At 56.6% G+C, this 23,281-nt stretch overlaps 2 protein-coding genes across 2 annotated transcripts; both read left to right on the top strand.

Annotated features, from left to right (window-relative positions):
• LOC108633841 (zymogen granule protein 16 homolog B-like) lies at positions 868-2,857 on the top strand. Its single transcript, XM_018039850.1, has 4 exons — positions 868-966; positions 1,050-1,131; positions 1,358-1,463; positions 2,545-2,857. Exons 1-4 carry the CDS (start codon positions 868-870, stop codon positions 2,855-2,857), a joined length of 600 nt encoding a protein of 199 aa, XP_017895339.1.
• Positions 13,652-16,238, top strand: LOC102189536 (zymogen granule protein 16 homolog B). The gene is made up of 5 exons (XM_018039849.1): positions 13,652-13,845; positions 14,052-14,157; positions 14,247-14,328; positions 14,551-14,656; positions 15,742-16,238. The coding sequence occupies exons 1-5, from the start codon at positions 13,652-13,654 to the stop codon at positions 16,079-16,081; spliced, it is 828 nt and encodes a 275-aa protein (XP_017895338.1). The 3' UTR covers positions 16,082-16,238.

The raw sequence follows: 23,281 nt of genomic DNA, 5'->3' as shown, positions 1-23,281 counted from the left end.
GGCAAGAATTCTGGAGTGGGTTGCCATGCCCTCCTCCAGCAGACCTTCTTGACTCAGGGATCGAAGCCCTGTCTGTATCTCCTGCATTGCAGGCGGGTTCTTTACCGCTGAGCCTGCAGGGAAACGCAAAAGGGTGGTAACACTTGTTTATTGGCAATGGCATTGACATTTCATGAACTTTTCAAATCTCACATTATTCTACTGAATTTTTACTAATCATTTAAAATGCAAAATGTATTCTTAGCTCACGGATTGTGTAAGAAGCGATGGCAGGCGGGACTTGGCCTGCAGATAGCAGTGTGCTGACCCCTGGCTCCGGGTCATGATGTAAGTAGGGAGGTGGCAGCTAGACAGGGCCTCCACCCGACACCAAGACCCCCGCACTACCATCCTGATGAAGCCGGAGTCCCCGGTTCCTGGCAGCCAGCTGTTCCCCAGTGAGGCTGTGCACATGCCAGGCCACTACCTGCCCCCCTTCTCCTTGTCATCGCTTGGGGGTTCTGGACCCTGACCCGGGTTCTGCATGAGGCAGGAGCCCTGGGCCCCACGAAGCTCTGCGGGCAGCTACCCTGAAGCACCCCTGTGAGGCTGACCCTGTTAGGCCAACTGGGAAGGGCTCTCAGGACACCTCCCCCACCTCTAATGTCAAGGTCAAGTGCAAGGGCCCAGAAGAGAGACCCAGAGGTGAGAGTAAAATACCTGTCATTGTCTCCTTGTATTTGTGTGGGCTGCGGGGCCAAGACAACCACAGAGCACGTCCGGGAGCCTCCCCCTGGATGGCTCTGGGGATTCCCCCAGGAAGACCCCCACCAGCTCCTTCCTGCCCCCTGCTGACCCCTGCCTCCTTCCTCCTGGAGGGGGGCCCACATGGCCCAGGAGGGTATAAAAGGTCCAGTGGCGGACATCCAGGTGCCAAAAGACTCCCAGCACCAGGACGGGACCACAGGACTCCGCAGGCCCAGTAAGGCCCCGCCCCCAGCCATGCTTAGGCCCATGAGGTCAGGGGAGGCCCCTCTCTGAGATGGGATGGCCTGTCCTCTTCTCCCCAGGAGCCCTTGACTCTCCAGCCGGAAGCCATGCTGCTGTGGCTGACCCTCGCCCTCCTGTGGAGCCCCACCAGCTGGGCAGGGAGTAAGTCTGGCTGGGGGTGCCCCCACCCTACCCCCCTGGAGGCCCCTCTCACTCCCCTCCCTCCTTCCAGGGCTGGGGTCTGGGCCAGCCCTTGTCACAGACAGACTCTGCTCTCAGTCCTGTCCCCTCGTCTGGAGGGGCTGTGTCCTCCTCTGGGCAGAAATAGCCAACATGTCACTGTGTGTTTATTTTTTCCTCTTCCCCACCTGGTTCTTTCATATAATAGAGACATTTGGGCCTGGAGGAGGTACCTATTTCTGTACCTCTAGAGACTTCCAAAACGATATCACTGGGATTCGAGTGTTCATAGGTCCTCAGGGCCTAATCAAGAGGTGAGTTGAGCAGGGCTTGGAGTCCCTCACTGCATCCCAGCCCCTGCCCCAGTCTCGGGAACCTGGGGAGGGGGCTGGTCCCTCCTCCCAGCACCCTCACTGGGGTGCTGATGTCTCCTGAGTCAGCTGGGGCCTTGGGGTCCTGGAGCCCCCAGCCAGCACCTTCTGTCTGGCCCTCTTCCTCTGCTCTTTCCTCCCCTGCACCCCAGCCCTCTCCCCTCCGCTCTCCTCCTGCAAGTCCGGCCTCTGCTTCCTGGGATGGCCGAAAGGGAGGGGTGCTTCTCCCCACTGTCTCCTTTCAACCCCAACTCAGCTCAACCAGAAATGGTCTCTCAGTCTGAGAATGCCTATGGGAAAGCAGAAGTTCTGCCCAGGTTAGGGTCAAAGAGAAAAGGAAGGAGGGTCAGAGTGGACCGCTGATTGAACACTAGAGGCGTAGACGCAGCAAGCCCAGGTCTTCCCCTAATGGTTAAGTTAAATGGGGGCTTTGCGCCAGGCCTGGGGTAGATATTTGCTCTGCATTTACGGGGCCCCAGGGAACTGGGGAGAAGGAATGGGCCAGAGCAGCAGGCACCATGGGGGCCAGAGTGTGGGCGGGGCCAGTGAGGAGGGGACACTGGGATGGACACTGAGGTGGGGGAAGGTCACGGAGACGGGTCACCTGCTCCTGAGGCCCCCACCTGGCCTAGTGCAGTGACTGGGACTACAAATACTGGGCCCGGGGTCAGCTCCCTGCTCTGAGCCGTGAGACCAGCTGCACCTCCTGAGGGTCCTGGTGACTGTGCACCTTGGGAAGCTCTCCTGATGGAAGATCTCAGTGACTGCTCCCCCAAATCAGTCCCACTTTGCAGATGAGCAAACTGAGGCCAGGAGAGGCTGGTCAAGAAGCCCCAAATCACAGAGCCTGAAAGTGTCAGCGCAGGGGTTGAGACCAGGAAGGCACCAAAGTCACGTGCTCAGGCACTTATTCTGCAGTGACAGGCTGTCCTTGCGGGTGACATTGGGGGATGAGCTGTTTAGAGGACTGGGGATTGGAGGGTCACCCATATCCTGGGTCTTCAAATCTCCCCTTTCCTCTCAGTATCCAGGTGAGATATGGCTCTTCCTGGAGTGAGAAATATGGAGCCCCAGGTGGGACCCCTCAGGAATTCATTCTGCTTCCGGAAGAACACATTACAGGAATCTACGGTGCCTATAAGAATTTCCTCCGCTACTTGGTCATATACACGGACCAAGGGAGGGTGTTCCCATTTGGGAAGGAAGATGGCAACACCTTTATTGACTTCCCTGATGACAGTGACAAAGTGCTCACCAGAGTCTGCGGCCACTACAGGCTTCTGGGCATTACCAGCATTGGCTTTGAATGGGGTTATCCTTCATACTTAAACAAATAGCACTTCAACCAAAGAGAAATGACCATTCCTAAGTTTCCAGGGCTGGGCCGTGGGTTACCCTGCCAAGGCCATCTGGTTGGTGGTGGGCACAAGGCGGCAGGGACCTGACTGCAGCCCTGAATCAGAATCCACCAATAAATCCAGCTTCTGCAGCGACAGTGGGTCCAGGGTGCTCCTTGGCCTGGGATGCGAACGAGCCTTCTGAGCTTGTGGGGATGAGGCCTCCAGGGCGGAGCTCACTGAGCAGAGCTGCAGGAGGAGGCAGGAGGGGGTCCGACACCCCAGGGCTGGGTGATTCCGACAGGATGCAGGGCCTGCCATGCAGCCCCCAGCCGCTCCCATAATCTCTGCGGATTCAGGGCTCCCAGAAGCCCCACCCCAGCTCTCTGCTGCAAGGCCATCCAGGGGCCCTGAGCTGTCCAGGCTCAATTCCAGGATTCTCTGAGTGTGCAGGGGCTTGGGGAAGCCGCTCAATCATTCATTCACCCATTCACTCACTCAGCATACATTTGCCAAGGCCTAGGCCACAGATGGATCCTTGGACACCAGAGAAATGAAGAGCCCAGTGATCAGCCAGGGGCTCCCCATGGGAAGTGGATACAGAAGCTGATGGAGGCAGCTGGCTGTTGCAACTGCATTGACAGTAACAGGTCTACTGCCCTGTGCTCAGGCACAAGCCCAGTGGAGGGTGTGCTTCAGGGAAGCCTTCCTGGAGGAGGCAACATCTGCGCTAAATATAAAGGCTGAGTGAGAGCTGGCCAGGTGGGTTAAGGGAGGGAGGCCTTCCAGGCCAAGAGATCAACATGGGAATGGCCAGAGCCAGGCATCCCCAGGACCCCACTTCTTGAAAGGCGGGCATCTGTTACAGCCTGAAGGGAAAGGAAAGCACCCCCCAGGCCTGGCACATTCTCTCAACGCCTCCATCAGACTACAGCAGCCTGCCCCTCAGCCACGGTGCAGAGGCCGCCCTGTCCCCTCTCAGCTCCCCGCCCGGCAGCCCTAGAGGGACAGGACTGCTGCTTCCCGGCTTGCAGAAGGAGGCAGCGCAGGCCCAGAGGACACAGAGGCTCGGCCTGTCACACAGCACGAGTGGAGGAGTCAGGATTCAGGGGGAGGAGGTCTGGCTGCAAAGTCTGGGCTCAGACCCCCAGACCAGCGAAGGTTTCCAGGCAGATCCTCATCTCTTTGGGGAGATCCTCGCCGACATGTTCCTCTTCTCTAATTTTAAATTTAAATGCCATTGAGGGTCACTTGGGCTTCTCTGGTAGCTCAGATGGTAAAGAATCTTGCCTACAATGTGTGGAGACCCAGGTTTGAATCCTGGGTCAGGAAGATCCCCTGGTGAAGGGCATGGTATCCCATGGTATTCTTGCCTGGAGAATCCCATGGAAAGGGGAGCCTGGCAGGCTATAGTCCACACAGGAGGGTCACTTTGTGGTTTTAACTTGGAGTCTGTAGGGAAAATGGAGGAATCCATGAACTCAGATGTGGCGGAAAGCTCTGATGTTTTCATCGTCTTCTATGGAAATTTCATCTTTCCTTTGGTATAAAGGGTACTTCAGGCCACTCTTTCACATCACCTGTGACCCTGTCATGTAAATTACAGTCCTCCCAGATAGCTTGAATTTCACATTCAGCATGACTTCTTAATTCTGGCTGTTTGCAGATTTGCCTTTCGGGGGTTTCTGTTTTTTCTTTTTGTATTTTGGCCAGGCCTTGAGGCTTGAATGTTGGTTCCCCGACCAGGGATTGAACCCAGACCTTCATAGCGAAATCCCAGTCACTAGGCCATCAGGGAACTCCCAGATCTGTCTCTTCCTGAAGAGTAATAAAGTCACAGGGGTTCACAGGACGCTTGTGAGGCACGCGTCGACAGGTGTATGTGCAGCTGCTTTTCAGGACATTCCCTTCTTTCTGGTCAGGGAGGGCAGAAGGAAGGATCCAGAAAAGGCAGCAAGACTCACAGCGGAGCTTCTCCAGCCTCAGGCATGGCGGAGGGGACTCTCCAGCTTTGTCTTCACGGCTTCCTGGCGTCCTTTTCGCTGAGGGCTTAGCCGGCTGGCAGCTCTTCTGCGTCCAGTCCCGCGCAGGCGGGCTTCCCCCTTGTCCCCAGGGGGTGGAGTAAATGACAGCTGTCCTCCGGTGCCATGCCCTGGGAAGGCGGATTGGATTGTGCTGAGATCTGCATGTACCCCTTAGCTGGGGGACGTTTGCAAGAACCAGGGACAGGGAAAGGGGTGCTGGGAAGAGACCTAGGAGCAGGGCGCCTGGAGCTCAGCGGGGTCTCTGCAGATCCAGGGTGATGGCGTGTGGCAATGGTGGTCAGGCTCAGGTCTTGTCCCCAAGATCCTGTCTGGCCTTGGCCACTATCTCCCCAAAGTACCTTGGGCAAGGTCATCAACCTCTCCCATGCTGTTCTTTAAGATACTGTGGGGAAAAAAGCAGTGAAGTGATGTCACCAGGGATCAGACACCTGGTCTGGAGGCCTGATCCACGTACCTTATTCCAAGTCTATGGAAGGGGCAGGGGTTTAGATTTGTAATTTACACAGGAAATCTACCAAGAGCTCAGGCAACTCTACCCAAGTGAGGGAAGGGTGGGGCCCTGTCTCCACTTTCTCTGCAGCCAGCCTGTGTTGGGCCGCTGTTTCTGTGTCTCCCCTTGGAGCTCACCTTGGGCAGAACCTGCCTGAATACTTCCTCCCCACGAACCCCCCAGCTCTGTGCATCTTGGGTGTTTCAGAACAAACATCAGTTCTGGAGTGGGGAGGGGGGTGCTAGGGTAGGGAGGGGCGGCCGGTGAGTCTGCGTCCCTCCCAGAGTCCGGCTGGGGTCTGGGGCCCACTGAAGCCCTCGGTCAGGAGCCCCCAGCAGCCTGGACTGGAGTCCCCGCAGTGGACAGGCTAGAGGCGTCGGCCGGCGGCCGGCAGCGGGCATCCGCTTCCCACACGCGCGCTGCGGCACCAGCAGGGGCGCCAGCCGCCGCCGGGTACCGCGCGCGCCCGCCTCCCAGCGGTCAGTCCGCTGACCGCCCGCACCCGCTCCTCTGCCTTTCGGGAATCAGCTTCAGGCAGGGATTCAACCCTGAGAAGCTGTCCGCGCAGTCGGCCTGCTGCGGTGACTGCGGAGCCGACGACCCGCCCGGGGAAGCAGGACCCAGCGAGGCCCAGTCCCGGATCCGCCCCCTGCCTGGGGCTTCCTTGCAGTCAGGTGGGCTCCAACCACCCGTTGGGACCAGAGGCTAGGTGACCCCGGGCTGGTACCAGTCTGCAAGGCCAGAGCGACGCTGAGTGCCCGCGCTGAATAAAGGTTCTGCACGCAGGTGAGCACGCCTGGTTCTTGTTCCCGAGGGCAGTGGCTCCAGGGGCCCCCAAGCTCCCTGGTCCCGGGTGCTAGCCGCCGGCTGGCACACCGTGCAAGCCTCGCAAGCGGATCACCCGAAATGCTGAGGACCCGGGTGGCGTCTCCCCAACGTGTGACTGCATGGGACAGGGCTCAGCCTGGAGGATGCCTCGGTGTTTGCTGTGGGAACCACGAAGGAATCCCTGAGAACCGGCTCCCGAATGTGGCTGGACTGTGCCCAGGCATGCGCTTCTCAATGAACCCCCACAACAGCCCCCCACCTAGTTGGCACCCTGCCCCCCGCCCCACGCCTCCTCCCCGGCTTCTGGCTCTCCTCCACATCCTTCTGTCTCTCCTCCACATCCTCCTGTCTCCTGCCTTCCCCAGACTAAGGCAGGGCCTGCTGTGAACATCAGTCCTGTCTCTCTTCCATCAACCTCCTTCCATCAGCCTTCCATCCTGACCCTCCTTTCCCCAACCAGGAGACACTGGCAGGCAACCCCCTCCCAGCTGCCAGCTCCAGAGAAGATGGGCACCAGAAAAGGGGTCCAGTCTCCTCAGGACTGAAACCGATGTCCCTTTTAGCAAGTCAGAGGCAAGGAATTATAATTCTGCAACAGAAAGGAGCCAGTCCCCAAGTGCTGCTGGTGGAAGCTACTCCTGCGGAAGAGTTTCATGTGTGTGTGAGCAGTTCTGTGATTTGATTTATTCCTGCAGTAGTGGATGGAGGGAGGGATGGATGGATGGAAGACTAGCATTGATCCTGAACCCCCGTGGGGTCAGGCCTAATGCCCGGGGGTTTCACAAGTGTGATCTCATTTAATCCTCACGGCACCTCTCAGAGGGGTATTCCTCTCCTATCTTCAGGAGAGTTGACGTGCTTGACCCAGTGAGCTGTGGGATTTAAACCCCCCACCGTTCTGCCCCCACATTCAGATGTCCATCCAGGGTCCATCTGGTGCCCTCTGGGGAGAAATATCCCTTCCTGTGTCCCCACAGCCCTCGTGCCCACACGCTGCAGACTCCCATGGCCCGGGGCTCCCTGCAGAGTTCCTGCTGACGCTCAAGGCCTTTGGCAGAGCTGGCCTGGTGCCCGTGAGCTCCTTCTCAGCAGTCCTAGAAAGTTCAGAGACCAGGCACATGCCACACCTGAGCCCTGGGGTCCTGGCTGGGGGGTGGGGTGGCTTATCCTGGGCTTGGTTCCTGCTCCTCATCTGGTCTGTGGTCAGACGTCAGCCCTGCGGCCTTCGGAACATTCCAGGGCCTCTAACCCCTTCCTTACCCATGTCCCAGCTGAGCCGTGCAGGGTCCTCGCGTGTGCGCTGTGAGCTGTTTCTCCTCCGCAGCACTGACCAGTGCAGCGCCCGGCCCCTCCCCTGTCCTGTCCCTGGGCGGTGGGCCTCGTCCTGGGCCGCCAGACGCCCAGGGCGCGGGGGCCCGCCAGCCCTGGGGCCTTGAGAGATATTCAGCCATGCAGCGGGGGGAGTGGGCAGCCAGGGGCCAAGAGGAGCTGCTGGAGGCGGGGCTCCCTCCGCCCCCCAGGACACCCCCCACGGGCCCCAACAGAACCCTCCTTGTCTGTTTTCCAGGCCGGGGCTGGGGTGGAGTTCTATAAGCACAAGTGTCAGTCTTCCGAATCCTCTGCAAACACCCTCTGGAAGCTGCAGGGAAAGAGGACAAAGGGGCTGGAGGTAGATCCTGGCCAAGGTCGGGCTGCAGGGTCTGAGGTTCGGGCTCCTTCCTCCTCACTCACTGTTGACACAGCAGGAGGCGGGGTGGGGGCAGAAGGAGCCCAGGAGCTGAGCAATCTCTGCTGTCTGCTGCTGGCAAGAGTGTGGGGTCTGAGGGACACACACAGACACACACACACAGATACACACACAGAGACACACACAGACAGACATAGACACACACAGACACACACACAGACACAGATACACACACAGAGACACACACACACAGAGATCCACACAGAGAAACACACACACACACAGACATACAGACACACACAGACACACAGAGACACACACAGAGACACACAGGACACACAGACACACACACACAGACACACTGACATAGACACATAGACACACACACAGAGGTACACACATACAGACATACACACATACACAGACACACAGACAGACACACAGAGACACACACACAGAAACACACACAGACACACATACAGACAGAGACACACACATACACAGACACACAGACAGACATACAGACACACACACACAGACTCACAGAGACACACACACAGACGTGCACTATACACACAGACACACACACAGACAGAGACACACACACAGAGACACAGAGACACACACACACACAAACACACACACAGAGACACAGACACACACAAACAGACACAGACACACACAAAGAGACAGACACACATAGAGATATACACAGAGACACACACACAGAGACACAGACATACAGACACACAGACAGACATAGACACATAGACACACACACACACAGAGGCACAGACACACACACATACACAGACACACAGAGACACACACACAGACACACACACACAGATACACACACAGAGATACACACATACACAGACACACACATACACAGACACACAGAGACACACACACAGAAACACAGACACACACAAACAGACACAGACACACACAAAGAGACAGACACACATAGAGATATACACAGAGACACACACACAGAGACAAACACACACACAGACACAGACACACACACAGACGTGCACTCCACGCGGGGTGTTTGCCTTCAGTGATGACCAGCTGTCCCAGTGTTGGGGCCAGTGCAAGGAAAGCAAGAGAGACTCCATCTTGAAGCCTGTCATTGGTCTTAAAGACAGGATGTGGACTAGGCCTGAGCCCTGCCCAAGAGTGAGGAAACCGTTGCTGGTGAAAACCAGATCTGGAGACTTCTTTCACTACACACGGCAAACAGAGATTGCTGCTGAGGTCAGGCTGCCCCTGTTAGATTAACCATGGAGACATCCCCCCTTGATGCATAATCATTATTCCCCGTTCTTTAACCTTAATTGTTTGTTCTCCTAGCACCGACTTGCTGTAAAACTCAATCATATACAACAAGAGGTTCCCAACATCATGCAGTGGGGGATATAAAACTGGGCCTCTCAGAAACGTCAGGGTGCTTGTTGGGAACTGATTCCCCTTGGACCTGCTGGCATAATAAACTGTATTTCACTGTCCCGAGTGTCCTCCGAGGTGTTTTGCGACTCTGGATTCCGCCACATCAGGACTCATGACGCACCAGAGTCACTGTGAGCCCTGGGCCTCAAATGCCTGGCTGTCTCCTTCAAAGCCCCCCCCCCTTTTTTTTTTGCTTGTTGGAGTTTCTGTTTTTGGCTGTGTTGAACAGCTTGTGAGCTCTTAGTCCCTCAACCAAAGCTTGAGCCTGATCTTGGCTGTAAAAGTGCTGAGTCCTAACCACTGGACCACCAGGGAACTCCCAAATCCATTTGAGATTCACCGTCTTCTGTGTCACCACCAAGGCTCCTGAATTGCAAATCTCACCCGGAAGGTGAATCTGGACGCCATCACTCAGGGTTCACTTGTGAAGTAAGAGAAAGGCCAGCAGCTGCAGCAGGGGCGCAGTGGGCAATGATGTTGCTTGAGGGAGACCTGCCAGGGTTCGCCCACCCTGTCTGTGTAGGTCTTGGGTGTAGACACCAGGCTGGTGTGGCCCCGTGCAGCGTGATTCCCCGCTCACAGTCCCGACCTGGTCACCTTAGCCCAGGGAGATCGACAGTATGGGACCAGGGACCCCGACCTCAGGGGCAGGGCGGGCAGGGGGCCCTGCGTGGGAGCCGTGAGCAGGTGTCCTGGGCTGGGGTCGGGGCTAGTGAAGATAGGTGGCAATGAGAGCTGGAGCATCGGCTCAGCTTCCTGCGCACACAGGCCCCTGGCCCCGTATCCTGGCCTGTGCTTGGCTCTGCATCCAGGGCCCCGGGTGGAGATCCCCCTTCACGAAGCCCACTGATGACAACCTCCTGGTCAATAAAGCACAGCTGCTCCCAACCACATAAATCAATCAATCAGTCAGGACAGAGGTGGGACAGACGCAGGTGCTGGGGGCGAGGTGAAGAGCCTGTGGTCATCCTCCGCCCACCCGAGGAAACTGTAACCCCCAGGGCGCCCAACTGGGGGGTGAGGGGGGCCCCAACCTCCTGCCCCTTGAGGCCGTCCCCAGCTGACGTGCGCAGCCACGGTCCTTGGGGGACTCTTGGTCTCCCATAGTCTTCCTGGCCTCCCTGCAGGGGCCGCACCCTGGAGGGCCAGGCTGGTGGAGACGGGGCCCAGCCTCACACATCAGACGTGTCTCCTCCTCTGTTTCTCCTCCCGCGTCTTCTACACGCTTGCCCCTGGCCTGGACCCTTGGCTGGAACATCCAGGGCTGGGCCTTCCCAGAGGCTGCACGTCCCTGAGGGCCCCGAGGAAACCAGACAGCCGGGGCAGGAGGGGTCACCCTCCTGGTCTTGAAGGCCAGGAGTGCAAGGACAGGGCGAGTCCCAGTTCTCCTTCCGGGCAGAGGGGACCCACCTGCACTGAGGGGCTTCCGGGTCTCCTCCTTGATTCTTTCTCCTGCCCCCTCCCCAGCAGGCTTGCTGCCCCCCAGGCCGGGCCTTGGCCGGCAGCCCTATCCTGGACATCCAGGAAGTTCCCTGGAGGATGAGAGAAGCAGGAGACCCAGGGCCCACAGGAGAGCAGAGGAGGAGTGGGGCAGGGGTGGAGGGGCCCCTCGGAGTCAGCAGACCTGGCAGCAGAAGCAGCAGGAGGCCGCCCAGCCCCACAAGCCCTCCTCCTGCAGACCCTGCTCAGGGGTCGGCGGTGCCTGGGGACGGCTGGCGGGCCCCTCACTGATGGTACCTGGCCCACCCCTCACCCTAGTCCTCTTGGGCTCCTGTGCTGCCCTTCCAGGGAGATGGCTGAGAGGAGGCTCATCTGAGGCCACCCCCTCCTAGGAGCCAAGGTCGGCGGAGCTGGTCCGGGCCCCTTGGAGTGGACGTGGAGCCACGCCATCCTGCAGGCAGCTCGTCACCCCTGTGTCTGGGAGACCCGGGCTCCAGTCACACATGAGCTGTACCTCAGGATAATTAAATAGAAGAGGAAATTTACTCTTTACAGACAATTTGCAGCTTATTTGTGGAGAAGGAATTATAGAATATCACCATGGTGCAATCGAATAAATAAATTGATCTTTGCAATGATGTCCAGCAACTGCCTCCATCACCAAGAGATGAGCAAGCGTCGCACACCTCCTGATAGAAGACACTCCTGCGACTCTGAAGTATCTTGTCCAGAAAAACTGATTTGTATTTGCTCAAGCCTCTGGATACAGATATCAATTAGCAGGAAACAGAGGCAGGAAAATAAGTTAGAGTCCGCACAGGATGGGTTATGAACTGAAAGTTGGGCTCCCTCCAAATCCGTATGTTACAGCCCTGCCCCAATAGGATGGAAGCTGGGTGATGGGGCCTTGGGAAGTCCTTATGTGAGATGAGGGCCTTAGTGTGGGGCCCTTTCAATGGAATCAGAATCCTTGTAAAAGAGACAGCAGAGAGCTGGCTACATCAGCCCTGGGAGGGCGCAGAAAGAAGGCGACTGTCTGCAGGGCAGGAGAACTCCGCTGGGACGAGGGCTTGCTGCTTATGAGTGCATGGTGTACACGCGTGGAGAAGCTTGTGCAAGCTCCTGTTGTCGGGAGATCTGGCAGGTGTGTGTGTTTGAAGGTGTCTACAAGCCTGCGGTGCCTTTTGAGCTTCAGTTCAGTTCAGTTGCTCAGTCGTGTCCAACTCTTTGCGACCCCATGGACAGCAGCACGCCAGGCTTCCCTGTCCTTCACCATCTCCCGGAGCTTACTCAAACTCATGTTCACTGAGTCGGTGATGCCATCCAACCATCTCATCCTCTGTTGTCCCAGCCTCAGGGTCTTTTCCAATGAGTCAGTTCTTTGCATCAGGTGGCCAGAGGATTGGAGTTTCAGCTTCAGCATCAGTCCTCCCAATGAATATTCAGGGCTGATTTCCTTTAGGATTGACTGACTGAGCTTATGTGTGTGTATATGTGGGCTTCCCAGGTGGCACTAGTGGTAAAGAATCTGCCTGCCAATGCAGGAGACGTGGGTTCAATCCTTAGGTCGGGGATATCCCCTGGCGGAGGGCATGGCAACCCACCCCAGCATGCTTGCCTGGAGAATTCCATGGACAGAGGAGCTTGATGGGCTATGGTCCTTAGGATTGCAAAGAGTCGGACATGACTGAAGCCACTGAGCACGCATGCACGTGTGTGTGCATCTCGAATAATCGTGTGCTCTATGAAAATGCACCCTCTGTGACCTTAGGCAAGTCCTGTCATCCCCTCCTTGTCCAGGCCGGCAGCCAACTCTTCCTCCAGTTCCCACCCCAGGTACTCTTCCTGGAGTCCCAGCCAGACAGACCTTCCTTCTGAGCTCAAACCCTGGCAGTCTGCAGAGAGAAGGAAGGCTCCCAAACTGGCAGCTTTTTCAGAAAAAGTGCCTGGCGCTGGGCTGGGGCAGGAACACAAGCCACTTTGTGCCTCCTCTGGGCCCCTTCCTCCAGCAGCTGTACCTGCCAGGCTCCTAGACCTCCTGCGTCTCCACCTCCCCAGGAGGATCCGGGACCCCGGGAGGGCTTCTCTGCCCCCTGCAGCCGGCTGGCCCTACCCTTCCCCAGCCCAGAGGCATCACAGGGCTGGAGGCCTCTGGGGGCGTGTGCAGAGCTCTGGAGGACAGGTGAGGGCCTAGGAGTCAGGGGGGGCCTGAACCCTAAGGAGCCTGTCCAGGGGGGCCAGTGCAGGCCCAGAGGAGGGGCCAGCTTCTGGACAAAGTTGCCCTCTGCTCCCTTCTCTGCACAAAGGCTGGTTGTTGTATGAAGCCCCCCAGGCCCTGCAGCCAGGACCATGGACAGAGTGGTCTCTTCCCAAGCAGGGAAGAGGGGTCCACCAGGAATCCTGACGTGGTGGGTGAAGGGCCACACATCTTATGTTTCCAGGTCATGAAGTATGTGGAACACGCTCCCCAGTGCCACTTCCAGCCTGGACTCAGCCCCAGACTGTATCCAGATGATGAAAAATAACACGTGTTTATGGACAACGACATTGAAACTTCAGGGTTTTCCGACTGTTGCAAATTTTCTGGAAATTTATTCTAACCATATCAAAATGTAAACAGTATTCTAAGCACACAAGTGGTGGGGGAATAAACCCATGGAGGGTGAGACTTGCCCTTCAGGCAATAGTGTGCTGACCCCTGGGTTAGCCACGTGGTATGAGTAGGGAGGTGGCAGCTAGACAGAGCCTCCACTGGACATAGGCCCCCAGCACTGCAATCCTGATGAAGCCAGGGTCCCTGGTTGCTGGTGGCCAGCTCTTCTCCTGCGAGGCCGTGCACACACCAGGCCATGCTCTGCACCCCTTCTCCTTGTCACCATGGGGGATCCTGGACCCTGAACCGTGTTCTGCTCGAGGTAGAAGCCCTGAGCCCCGTGAAGCTGCTGCAGGCAGCTACCCTGAAGCACCCCTGTGAGGCTGACCCTGTTTGGTCAACTGGGAAGGGCTCTCAGGACACCTCCCCCACCTCTGAAGTCAAGGTCAAGTGCAGGCACCCAGAGGAGAGGCCCAGGGGTGAGAGTGAAATACCTGTCATTGTCTCCTTGTGTTTGCGTCGGCTGCGGGGCCAAGACAATAAACACAGCGCATCCGGGAGCCTCCCCCTGGATGGCGCTGGGGATTCCCCCAGGAAGAACCCCCACCCTCAGCTCCTTCCTGCCCCCCTGGTGGCCCCTTTGCTCCTTCCTCCAGGAGGGGGGCCCACAGGGCCCAGGAGGGGGGTATAAAGGGCCCAGAGGAGGGTGCCCAGGCACCAGACTCCCGGCACCAGGACGGGACCACAGGACTCCGCAGGCAGGTAAGACACCCCCTCCCCACCGTGCTTGGGCCCACGAGGTCAGGGGAGGCCCCTCTCTGAGATGGGATGGCCTGTCCTCTTCTCTCCAGGAGCCCTGGACTCTCCAGCCAGAAGCCATGCTGCTGTGGCTGACCCTCACCCTCCTGTGGAGCCCCACCTGCTGGGCAGGGGGTAAGTCTGGCTGGGGCTCCCCTGTCCAGAGCATCCCCCTGGAGACCACCCTCACCTCCCACCATCCAGGGCCTGGGGTCTGGGCCAGCTCTTGTCACAAACACTGCTCTCAGACCTGTCCCCTTGTCTGGAGGGGCTGAGTCTTCTGCTGGACAGAAATAACAACATGTCACTGTGTGTTTCTTTTCTTTTCTCTTCCCCACCTGGTTCTCTCATGAACAGCTCTGTATGGGCATGGAGGAGGCTCATATTTCAGCACAACTAAAGACAATGAAAATGAGATCGCCGGGATCAGAGTGTTTATAGGTATTGCTGGCATAATCAAGAGGTGAGTTGAGCAGGGCCGGGAAGCCCCTCACTGCATCCCAGCCCCTGCCCTTCTCGGGAACATGGGGAGGGGGCTGGTCCCTCCTCCCAGCACCCTCACTGGGGTGCTGCTGTCTCCTGAGTCAGCTGGGGCCTTGGGGTCCTGGAGCCCCCAGCCAGCACCTTCTGTCTGGCCCTCTTCCTCTGCTCTTTCCTCCCCTGCACCCCAGCCCTCTCCCCTCCACTCTCCTCCTGCAAGTCCAGCCTCTGCTTCCTGGGATGACTGAAAGGGAGGGGTGCGTCTCCCCACTGTCTCCTTTCAACCCCGACTCAGCTCAACCAGAAATGGTCTCTTAGTCTGAGAATGCCTATGGGAAAGCAGAAGTTCTGCCCGGGTTAGGGTCAAAGAGAAAAGGAAGGAGGGTCAGAGTGGACCGCTGATTGAACACTAGAAGCGTAGAGGCAGCAAGCCCAGGTCTTCCCCTAATGGTTAAGTTAAATGGGGGCTTTGCTCCAGGCCTGGGGTAGATATTTGCTCTGCATTTACGGGGCCCCAGGGAGCTGGGGAGAAGGAATGAGCCAGAGCAGCAGGCACCATGGGGGCCAGAGTGTGGGCGGGGCCAGTGAGGAGGGGACACTCTGGGATGGACACTGAGGTGGGGGAAGGTCACAGAGACGGGTCACCTGCTCCTGAGGCCCCCACCTGGCCTAGTGCCGTGACTGGGGCTCCAAATACTGGGCCTGGGGTCAGCTCCCTGCTCTGAGCCGTGAGACCAGCTGCACCTCCTGAGGGTCCTGGTGACTGTGCACCTTGGGAAGCTCTCCTGATGGAAGATCTCAGTGACTGCTCCCCCAAATCAGTCCCCCTTTGCAGATGAGCAAACTGAGGCCTGGAGAGGCTGGTCAACAAGCCCCAAATCGCAGAGCCTGAAAGTGTCAGAGCAGGGGTTGAGACCAGTAAGTCTGACTCAAGCACCAAAGTCATGTCAGGGGCTTATTCTGCAGTGATGGGCTCTCCTTGCTGGACATAGGGGGGTGGTGTTTAGAGGACTGGGGATTTGCGGGTCACCCAGACCCTGGACCTTCAAAGCTCGCCCTTTCTCCCAGTATCCAGGTGAAGTTTGGCTCCTCTTGGAGTGAGAAATATGGAGCCCCAGGTGGGACCCCTCAGGAATTTGTCCTGCAGCCTGGTGAATACATTACAGAAGTTGATGGCTCCTACAGGCTTTTCCTCCGGCACCTCGTCATCTACACCAGTTATGGGCGTAAGGCCACATTTGGAGAGAAGAGTGGCAGGAGCTTTTCTGCCTTCCCTGACGGGAGTGAGAAAGTGCTCACTGGAGTCTTCGGACAGCATAAGCTTCTGGGCATCTCCAGCATCGGCTTTGAGTGGGATTATCCAATAGTACAGTTGACCTATGATCAAGAAAGTACTACTCCAGGATAGCTTGGAACTGAAACTAAGCTTGGTAAATGAGCAGTCCTGGGTCTCCAGGGCTGGGCCGTGGGTTACCCTGCCAAGGCCGTCTGGCTGGTGGTGGGCACAAGTCACCAGGGACCTGAGTGCAGCCCTGAATCAGAATCCACCAATAAATCCAGCTTCTGCAGCGACAGTGGGTCCAGGGTGCTCCTTGGCCTGGGATGCAAACAAAGCCTTCTGAGATCGTGGGGACGAGGCCTCTGGGGCAGAGCTCACTGAGCAGAGCTGCAGGAGGAGGCAGGAGGGGTCCGACACCCCAGGGCTGGGTGATTCTGACAGGATGCAGGGCCTGCCCATGCAGGCCTCGGGCCGATCCCGTAATCTGGGAGGATCGTGGGGGTCCCAGAGGCCCCATCCCTTGCTCTCTTCTACAAGCCCATGCAGGTGGCCTATGCAGCCCAGGGTCAATTCCAGGATTCTCTGAGTGCGTATGAGCTTAGGGAAGCCCTCAGTCATTCATTCACTCATTCAGAACTCATATGGCAAACCCTGGCCAGCACAAAGCTCTGTGGACTCTGGAGGAATAGAGAATGGGCCAAGAGTCCAGCCAGGGGCTCCCTATGGGGAATGGATGCAGAAGCAGACGGAGACAACTGGTGGTTTCATCTGCATAGAGAGTGACAGGTCTAGTGTCCTGTGCTCAGGCACAAGCCCAGTGGTGGGTGTGCTTCAGGGAAGACTTCCTGGAGGAGGCAACATCTGAGCCAAGTGTAAAGGCTATGTGAGAACTGGCCAGGTGGGGTTAAGGGAGGGAGGCCTTCCAGGCCAAGAGATCAACATGGGAATGGCCAGAGCCAGGCATCCCCAGGACCCCACTTCTTGAAAGGCGGGCATCTGTTACAGCACGAAGGGAAAGGAAAGCAGCCCCCAGGCCTGGCACATTCTCTCAACGCCTCCATCAGACTGCAGCAGCCTGCCCCTCAGCCACGGTGCAGAGGCCGCCCTGTCCCCCCCTCAGCTCCCTGCCCGGCAGCCCTTGAGGGACAGGACTGCTGCTTCCCGGCTTGCAGAAGGAGGCAGCGCAGGCCCAGAGGACACAGAGGCTTGGCCTGTCACACGGCACAAGTGGAGGAGTCGGGATTCAGGGGGAGGAGGTCTGGCTGCAAAGTCTGGGTTGAGATCCCCAGACCCAGAGAGGGTTTCCAGAGGGATCCTCATCTCTGGGAAGACACTGCCTGATTCTTGTCTACCTTTATTTTCATTTTACATGCTGGTTGAGCGCCACTTAGTGGTTCTTACTAAAAACAGCAGAGTCTGTTACAAATGACGTTCCACTTTCTCAGCCTGAGTTTCCACATCTGTGATGATGGGAGATTAACATTCACTGGAAAGGTGTTGTGAGGATCAAATCAGATAATTGTTAAACCACCTGGCATTCCGCCTGGCCCCACTTGGGTGCAGGATTAATGCCATCTTTCCATCCATTCATCCATCCACCCACCCTTCATCCCCTCATTCAAGGAATAAATCAGATGACAGGCAACTTGATAGCAGACACACAAAGCTCTTTAGGAGAAACCCATTTCTACAAGCAGCACGTGGGAACAGAATTTCTCGTGATGTAAGCCTACCTTCTCTCTCTCTCTCCCCACCCCCCCCCCCCCCCCCCGTCCCAGCGCTCTCAATCCTCGACTTTAAAAGGAACCCTCGCAGACTTCCTGGGTGGCTCCGTGGTAGGGGATCCACCGCCGATGCAGGAGACGTGGATCCAGTCCCTGGTCTGGGAGAACCCGCAGGCTGAGGAGCCACGAATCCCGTGTGCCACAGCTCCTGAGCCTGTGCTCTGCCAGCTTAGGTGCACCTGAAAGGCATTAGCTTGTTCACTAAAGGACCACCCCTTCAAGGTGGCAGGGACATTTCACACATCCAATGAGAAAAGGAAGACCTCGGAGAAAACCCATCTTCCACAGACAAGAGACGACCTGGCCCAGATCGCACCAGGGAAGGGGGGATTCAGACCCTACAGGCTCCACTTCCCTTCTCCCTGGCCCCCGCTTTGGGGAGCTCAGGTCACCCACGTGTCTCAATTGCCCCCCTGTTACACGTGGGAAGCAATAGCCCCTCCTCGCAGGGGTTGTGAGATTTCAGTGACACCCTTCTCCACCCAGGGTGAACGCCAGGGTCTTACCCCTGTGGGCAGGGGCGCAGGTTTTCCTTTGAGCAGACCGTATGATTTCATGGATGTGGAATTTTAGAAAACACAAAAGTGACTCACCGTGACAAAAGCAGACCTGTAATTAGGGAAGCTGAGTTTGGGATGGGACCAAATGCCAAGGGCGTGCGAGGTGCCGTGTAGGGGCGGCAAAAAGTCTCCTTAATCCGAGAGTGGTGGGAGATGCATGGGTGTCAGTGTGCGCACTTGCTAAAGCTCATCAGACTTAACATACGTGCGTGTTATTACATGTAAATGGTACTTCAATAAAGCCGAATAGAAACGAAACAGGAAAACTGGGGAGAGACTATAGCTGACTGTCGACACCCTGTGGAGGGTCACGTGACCACGTTAGACGAGGTAGACAAGATCTCCGAGCAAAATCTGGACAGACGTGAGAGCGTGAAATGGAAAACTTATATTCACAGAAGCATTTTTAAGGTCGATTGTATAAATGAGATAAAATAGTGGCACTTCCTGCTTAATGGGTACTGGGTGTGGGATTTCTGAGGGGCGATGGAAAGGCTCTGGAGCTGAATAGCAGCAAGCAATATTGCAAAACCAGCAAATGTGCTTAATCACGGAGTTGCTCTCCTTAAAAAGAGCTAAATGGTGAATTTCATAATTTGTGCATTTACCCACAATAAGGATATTTGCCAACCTCATCCAACATAGGAATAGATGTGGAAAAGATCACACAATCCAAGCTTAGCCGGAAACCCCAGAGAGATGGGACCCAGGATTGGAGAAGATGGGAATCAGAGGAAAGACCCCACGGCCAAGGGCTTGGGGCAACTGTAACTGACGGGACGAGGGCACAGGCGCTGTGAAAGGGGGGCCCGGGCCTTGACAAACCAGAGGAAACCGGAAACTGCCCGGAGAGGACAGTGAAAACATGGGAGCTTTTCTCCTCATCCTGGGTCACGGATCCCTGAGTTCTTCCCACAGACTCCAGGCTAAGAACCACCAAATAGCCCTCAACTGAGACAGCAGGGAGGCAGCCAGCAGGCAGTGAAGACAGGCTGGACCAGCTGAAGCCAAGGGGACTCTGACAATAGCTGGGTCCTTAACTTTAGCTCACTCTGCCTTCGCTTTATTATTGAACATCACCCCCCTTCACCACAACAGTTCCGAGTGTGACCATTAAACCAAAATACAGGCAGTGGTCCAATTCCTGGAAATTCCCACCCTATCCAGAAGTAGCAAAAATGTCCCACCACTTGTTACTGCGGGAAATGACTGAGTTTGTAAAAACCTCTAACCCCGAGCCCTGGTGTCACGCTCAGCTTCAGAGATGGACCGCCTTCTGCCTAGGATGTGTGCATCTCCCCAAATAAACCTCTCCTGTTACTCTGAAGTGCTCTTGATTTCTTTCCTGGGCAAAGGCAAGGATTCTCTCTGGGGGTCCCTGTGGGGCCCAGGACCTGACACTCCCTCTCCCACACGCAACCAGCATTTATAATTAATGTAAAAGTAGAGAAGAGGAACACGTCAGCGAGGGAACTGCAGAGAGATGTTGATCAGTAAGGCAAGCTTCACTGGGTCTGGGGATCTGAGTCCAGACTTTGCAGCCAGACCTCCTCCCCCTGAATCCCGACTCCTCCACTCGTGCCGTGTGACAGGCCGAGCCTCTGTGTCCTCTGGGCCTGCACTGTCTCCTGCTGCAAGCGGGGAAGCAGCAGTCCTGTCCCTCAAGGGCTGCCGGGCAGGGAGCTGAGGGTGGACAGGGCGGCCTCTGCACCGTGGCTGAGGGGCAGGCTGCTGCAGTCTGATGGAGGCGTTGAGAGAATGTGCCAGGCCTGGGGGCTGCTTTCCTTTCCCTTCGTGCTGTAACAGATGCCCGCCTTTCAAGAAGTGGGGTCCTGGGGATGCCTGGCTCTGGTCATTCCCATGTTGATCTCTTGGCCTGGAAGGCCTCCCTCCCTTAACTCCACCTGGCCAGCTCTCACATAGCCTTTATACTTAATTGAGATGTTGCCTCCTCCAGGAAGTCTTCCCTGAAGCACACCCTCTACTGGCCTTGTGCCTGAATTCAGTTCAGTGGCTCAGTCGTGTCTGAGCCTGTCCGTGTCCATCACCAACTCCCAGAACTTGTTCAAACTCATGTCCATCGAGTTGGTGATGCCATCCATCCATCTCATCCTCTGTCATCCCCTTCTCCTCCCGCCTTCAATCTTTCCCAGCTTCAGAGTCTTTTCCAATGAGTCAGCTCTTCCCATCAGGTGGCCAAAGTATTGGAGCTTCAATTTCAGCATCATTCCTTACAGTGAATATCCAGGACTGATCTCCTTTAGGATTGACTGATTTGATCTCCTTGCAGTCCAAGGGACTCTCAAGAATCTTCTCCAACACCACAGTTTAAAAGCATCAATTCTTCGGCGCTCAGCGTTCTTTATGGTCCAACTCTCACATCTATACATGACTACTGGAAAAACCATAGCCGTGACTAGATGGACCTCTGTTGGCAAAGTAATGTCTCTGCTTTTAATATGCTGTCTAGGTTGGTCATAGCTTTTCTTCCAAGGAGCAAGTGTCTTTTAATTTTATGGCTGCAGTCACCATCTGAAGTGGTTCTGGAGCCCAAGAAAATAAACTCTGAGTACAGGGTCTAGACCTGTCCTTATCAGTGCAGATGGAACAATCAGTTGCTCCATCTGCTTCTGCATCCATTCCTCACGGAAAGCCCCTGGTTAGACATGGCCCATCCTCCATTCCTCCAGAGTCCAGGGAGCCCGTAGCCAGCCAGGGCTTGCCATACGTGTTCTGAATGAGTGAGTGAATGATTGAATGGCTTCTCTGGAGCTTTGCACACTCAGAGAATCCTGAAATTGAGCCTGAACCGCTCAGGCTACCTGGATGGCCTTGCACCAGTGAGTCGGGGATGGGGCCTCTGGGAGCCCCAAATCCTCAGAGATTATGGGATCAGCCCGAGGTCTGCACAAGCAGGCCCTGCATCCTGTCAGAATCACCTAGCCCTGGGGTGTTGGACCCCCTCCTGCCTTCTCTTGCAGCTCCACCCTGGAGGCCCTGTCCCCGCAAGTTCAGAAGGCTTTGTTCACATCCCGGGCCAAGGAGCACCCTGGACCCACTGTCGCTGCAGAAGCTGGATTTATTGGTGGATTCTGATTCAGGCCTCTGGTGCGTCGTGCCCACCATCAGTCGGATGGCCTTGGCTGGATAACCCACGGCCCAGACCTGGGGACCCAGGAGTAGTCATTTCTCTTTGGTTGAAGTGCTGTTTGCTTCAGTTTGAAGGATAATTCCAGTCAAAGCTGATGCGGGTAATGCTCTGAACCGTACACTGTCCATAGACGCCGGTGAGTACCTTCTCTATGTCATCACGGGAGGCAGCAAAAGTGCTGTCTGATTTTCTTTCAAAATGGATGAACTTCCTAGGTCAGTGCGTATGAGCAAAGACTGAAGGTATTTCGTGTAGGAGCAGTGGCTTCTTATAATGTGTTCACCCTGCTGTAGGAGCAACTCCTGAGTTATCCCACCTGGGTCTCTGTATTTCTCACTCCAGGAGGAGCTGTATCTCACCTGGATACTGAGAAGAAGGGGGAGCTTTGAAGGTCCAGGATCTGGGTGACGCCCCAAATCCCAGGTCCTCAGTTTCCCATCACCAGCAAGGGGGCAGCCTGTCACTGCCGCATAAGCCCGTGACACGTGACATTGAGACCCGAGACAGGCTTCCTGGTCTTAGGTCTCCCTGCTCTGCCAATTTCAGGCTCTGGTGATTTGGGGCTTGTTAGCCAGGCTCTTCAGTCTCAGTTTTCTCACCTGCAAAATGGGAGTGATTTTGTGGAGCAGTCACTGAGATTTTCCATCAGGAGAGCTCCTCAAGATGCCCAGTCACTGTGACCCTCAGGAGGTGCAGGTGGACTCACGGCTCAGAGTGGGGAGCTGACCCTGGGCCCAGCATTTGCAGCCCCAGTCACTGCACTAGACCAGGTGGGGGGACCTGAAGCAGGTGACCCCGATCTGTGATCTTCCCCCAGCTCAGTGCCTGTCCTGGAGCCTACCTCCTCACCTGGCCTCGCCCACACTCTGGCCCCCACAGTGCCTGCTGCTCTGGCCCATTGCCTCTTCCCAGGTCACTGGAACCCCGTAAATGCAGAGCAAATATCTACCCCAGACTTTGAGCAGAGCCTGCAGTCAACCATTAGGGGGAGCCCCTGGGCTTGCTGCCTCTACGCTTCTAGTGTTCAATCAGCGGTCCACTCTGACCCTCCTTCTTTTTCTCTTTGACCCTAACCCGGGCAGAACTTCTGCTTTCTCATAGGCATTCTCAGACTGAGAGACCATTTCTGGTTGAGCTGAGTTGGGGTTGAAAGGAGGCAGTGGGGAGAAGCACCCCTCCCTTTCGGCCATCCCAGGAAGCAGAGGCCGGACTTGCAGGAGGAGAGAGGAGGGGAGAGGGCTGGGGTGCAGGGGAGGAAAGAGCAGAGGAAGAGGGCCAGACAGAAGGTGCTGGCTGGGGGCTCCAGGACCCCAAGGCCCCAGCTGACTCAGGAGACAGCAGCACCCCAGTGAGGGTGCTGGGAGGAGGGACCAGCCCCCTCCCCAGGTTCCCGAGACTGGGGCAGGGGCTGGGATGCAGTGAGGGGTTCCAAGCCCTGCTCAACTCACCTCTTGATTAGGCTCTGAGGACCTATGAACACTCAAATCCCGGTGATATTGTCTGGAAGTCTCTAGAGGTACTGAAATAGGTACCTCCTCCAGGCCCTAATGTCTCTATTATATGAAAGAACCAGGTGGGGAAGAGGAAAAAATAAACACACAGTGACATGTTGGCTATTTCTGCCCAGAGGAGGACACAGCCCCTCCAGACGAGGGGACAGGCCTGAGAGCAGAGTCTGTCTGTCTCAAGGGCTGGCCCAGACCCCCCGGGACAGAGGGAGGGGGGTGAGGGGGGCCTCCAGGGGGATGAGCGGGGGGGATCCCCAGCTAGACTTATGCTGTACCCAGCAGGTGGGGCACCACAGGAGGGCGAGGGTCAGCCACAGCAGCATGGC

This window comes from Capra hircus, chromosome 25, assembly GCF_001704415.2.
Source record: "Capra hircus breed San Clemente chromosome 25, ASM170441v1, whole genome shotgun sequence".
Classification (NCBI taxonomy): Eukaryota; Metazoa; Chordata; class Mammalia; order Artiodactyla; family Bovidae; genus Capra; species Capra hircus.
Note: the sequence above shows the minus strand (reverse complement) of the source record. Positions and strands in the feature narration are given on the sequence as shown.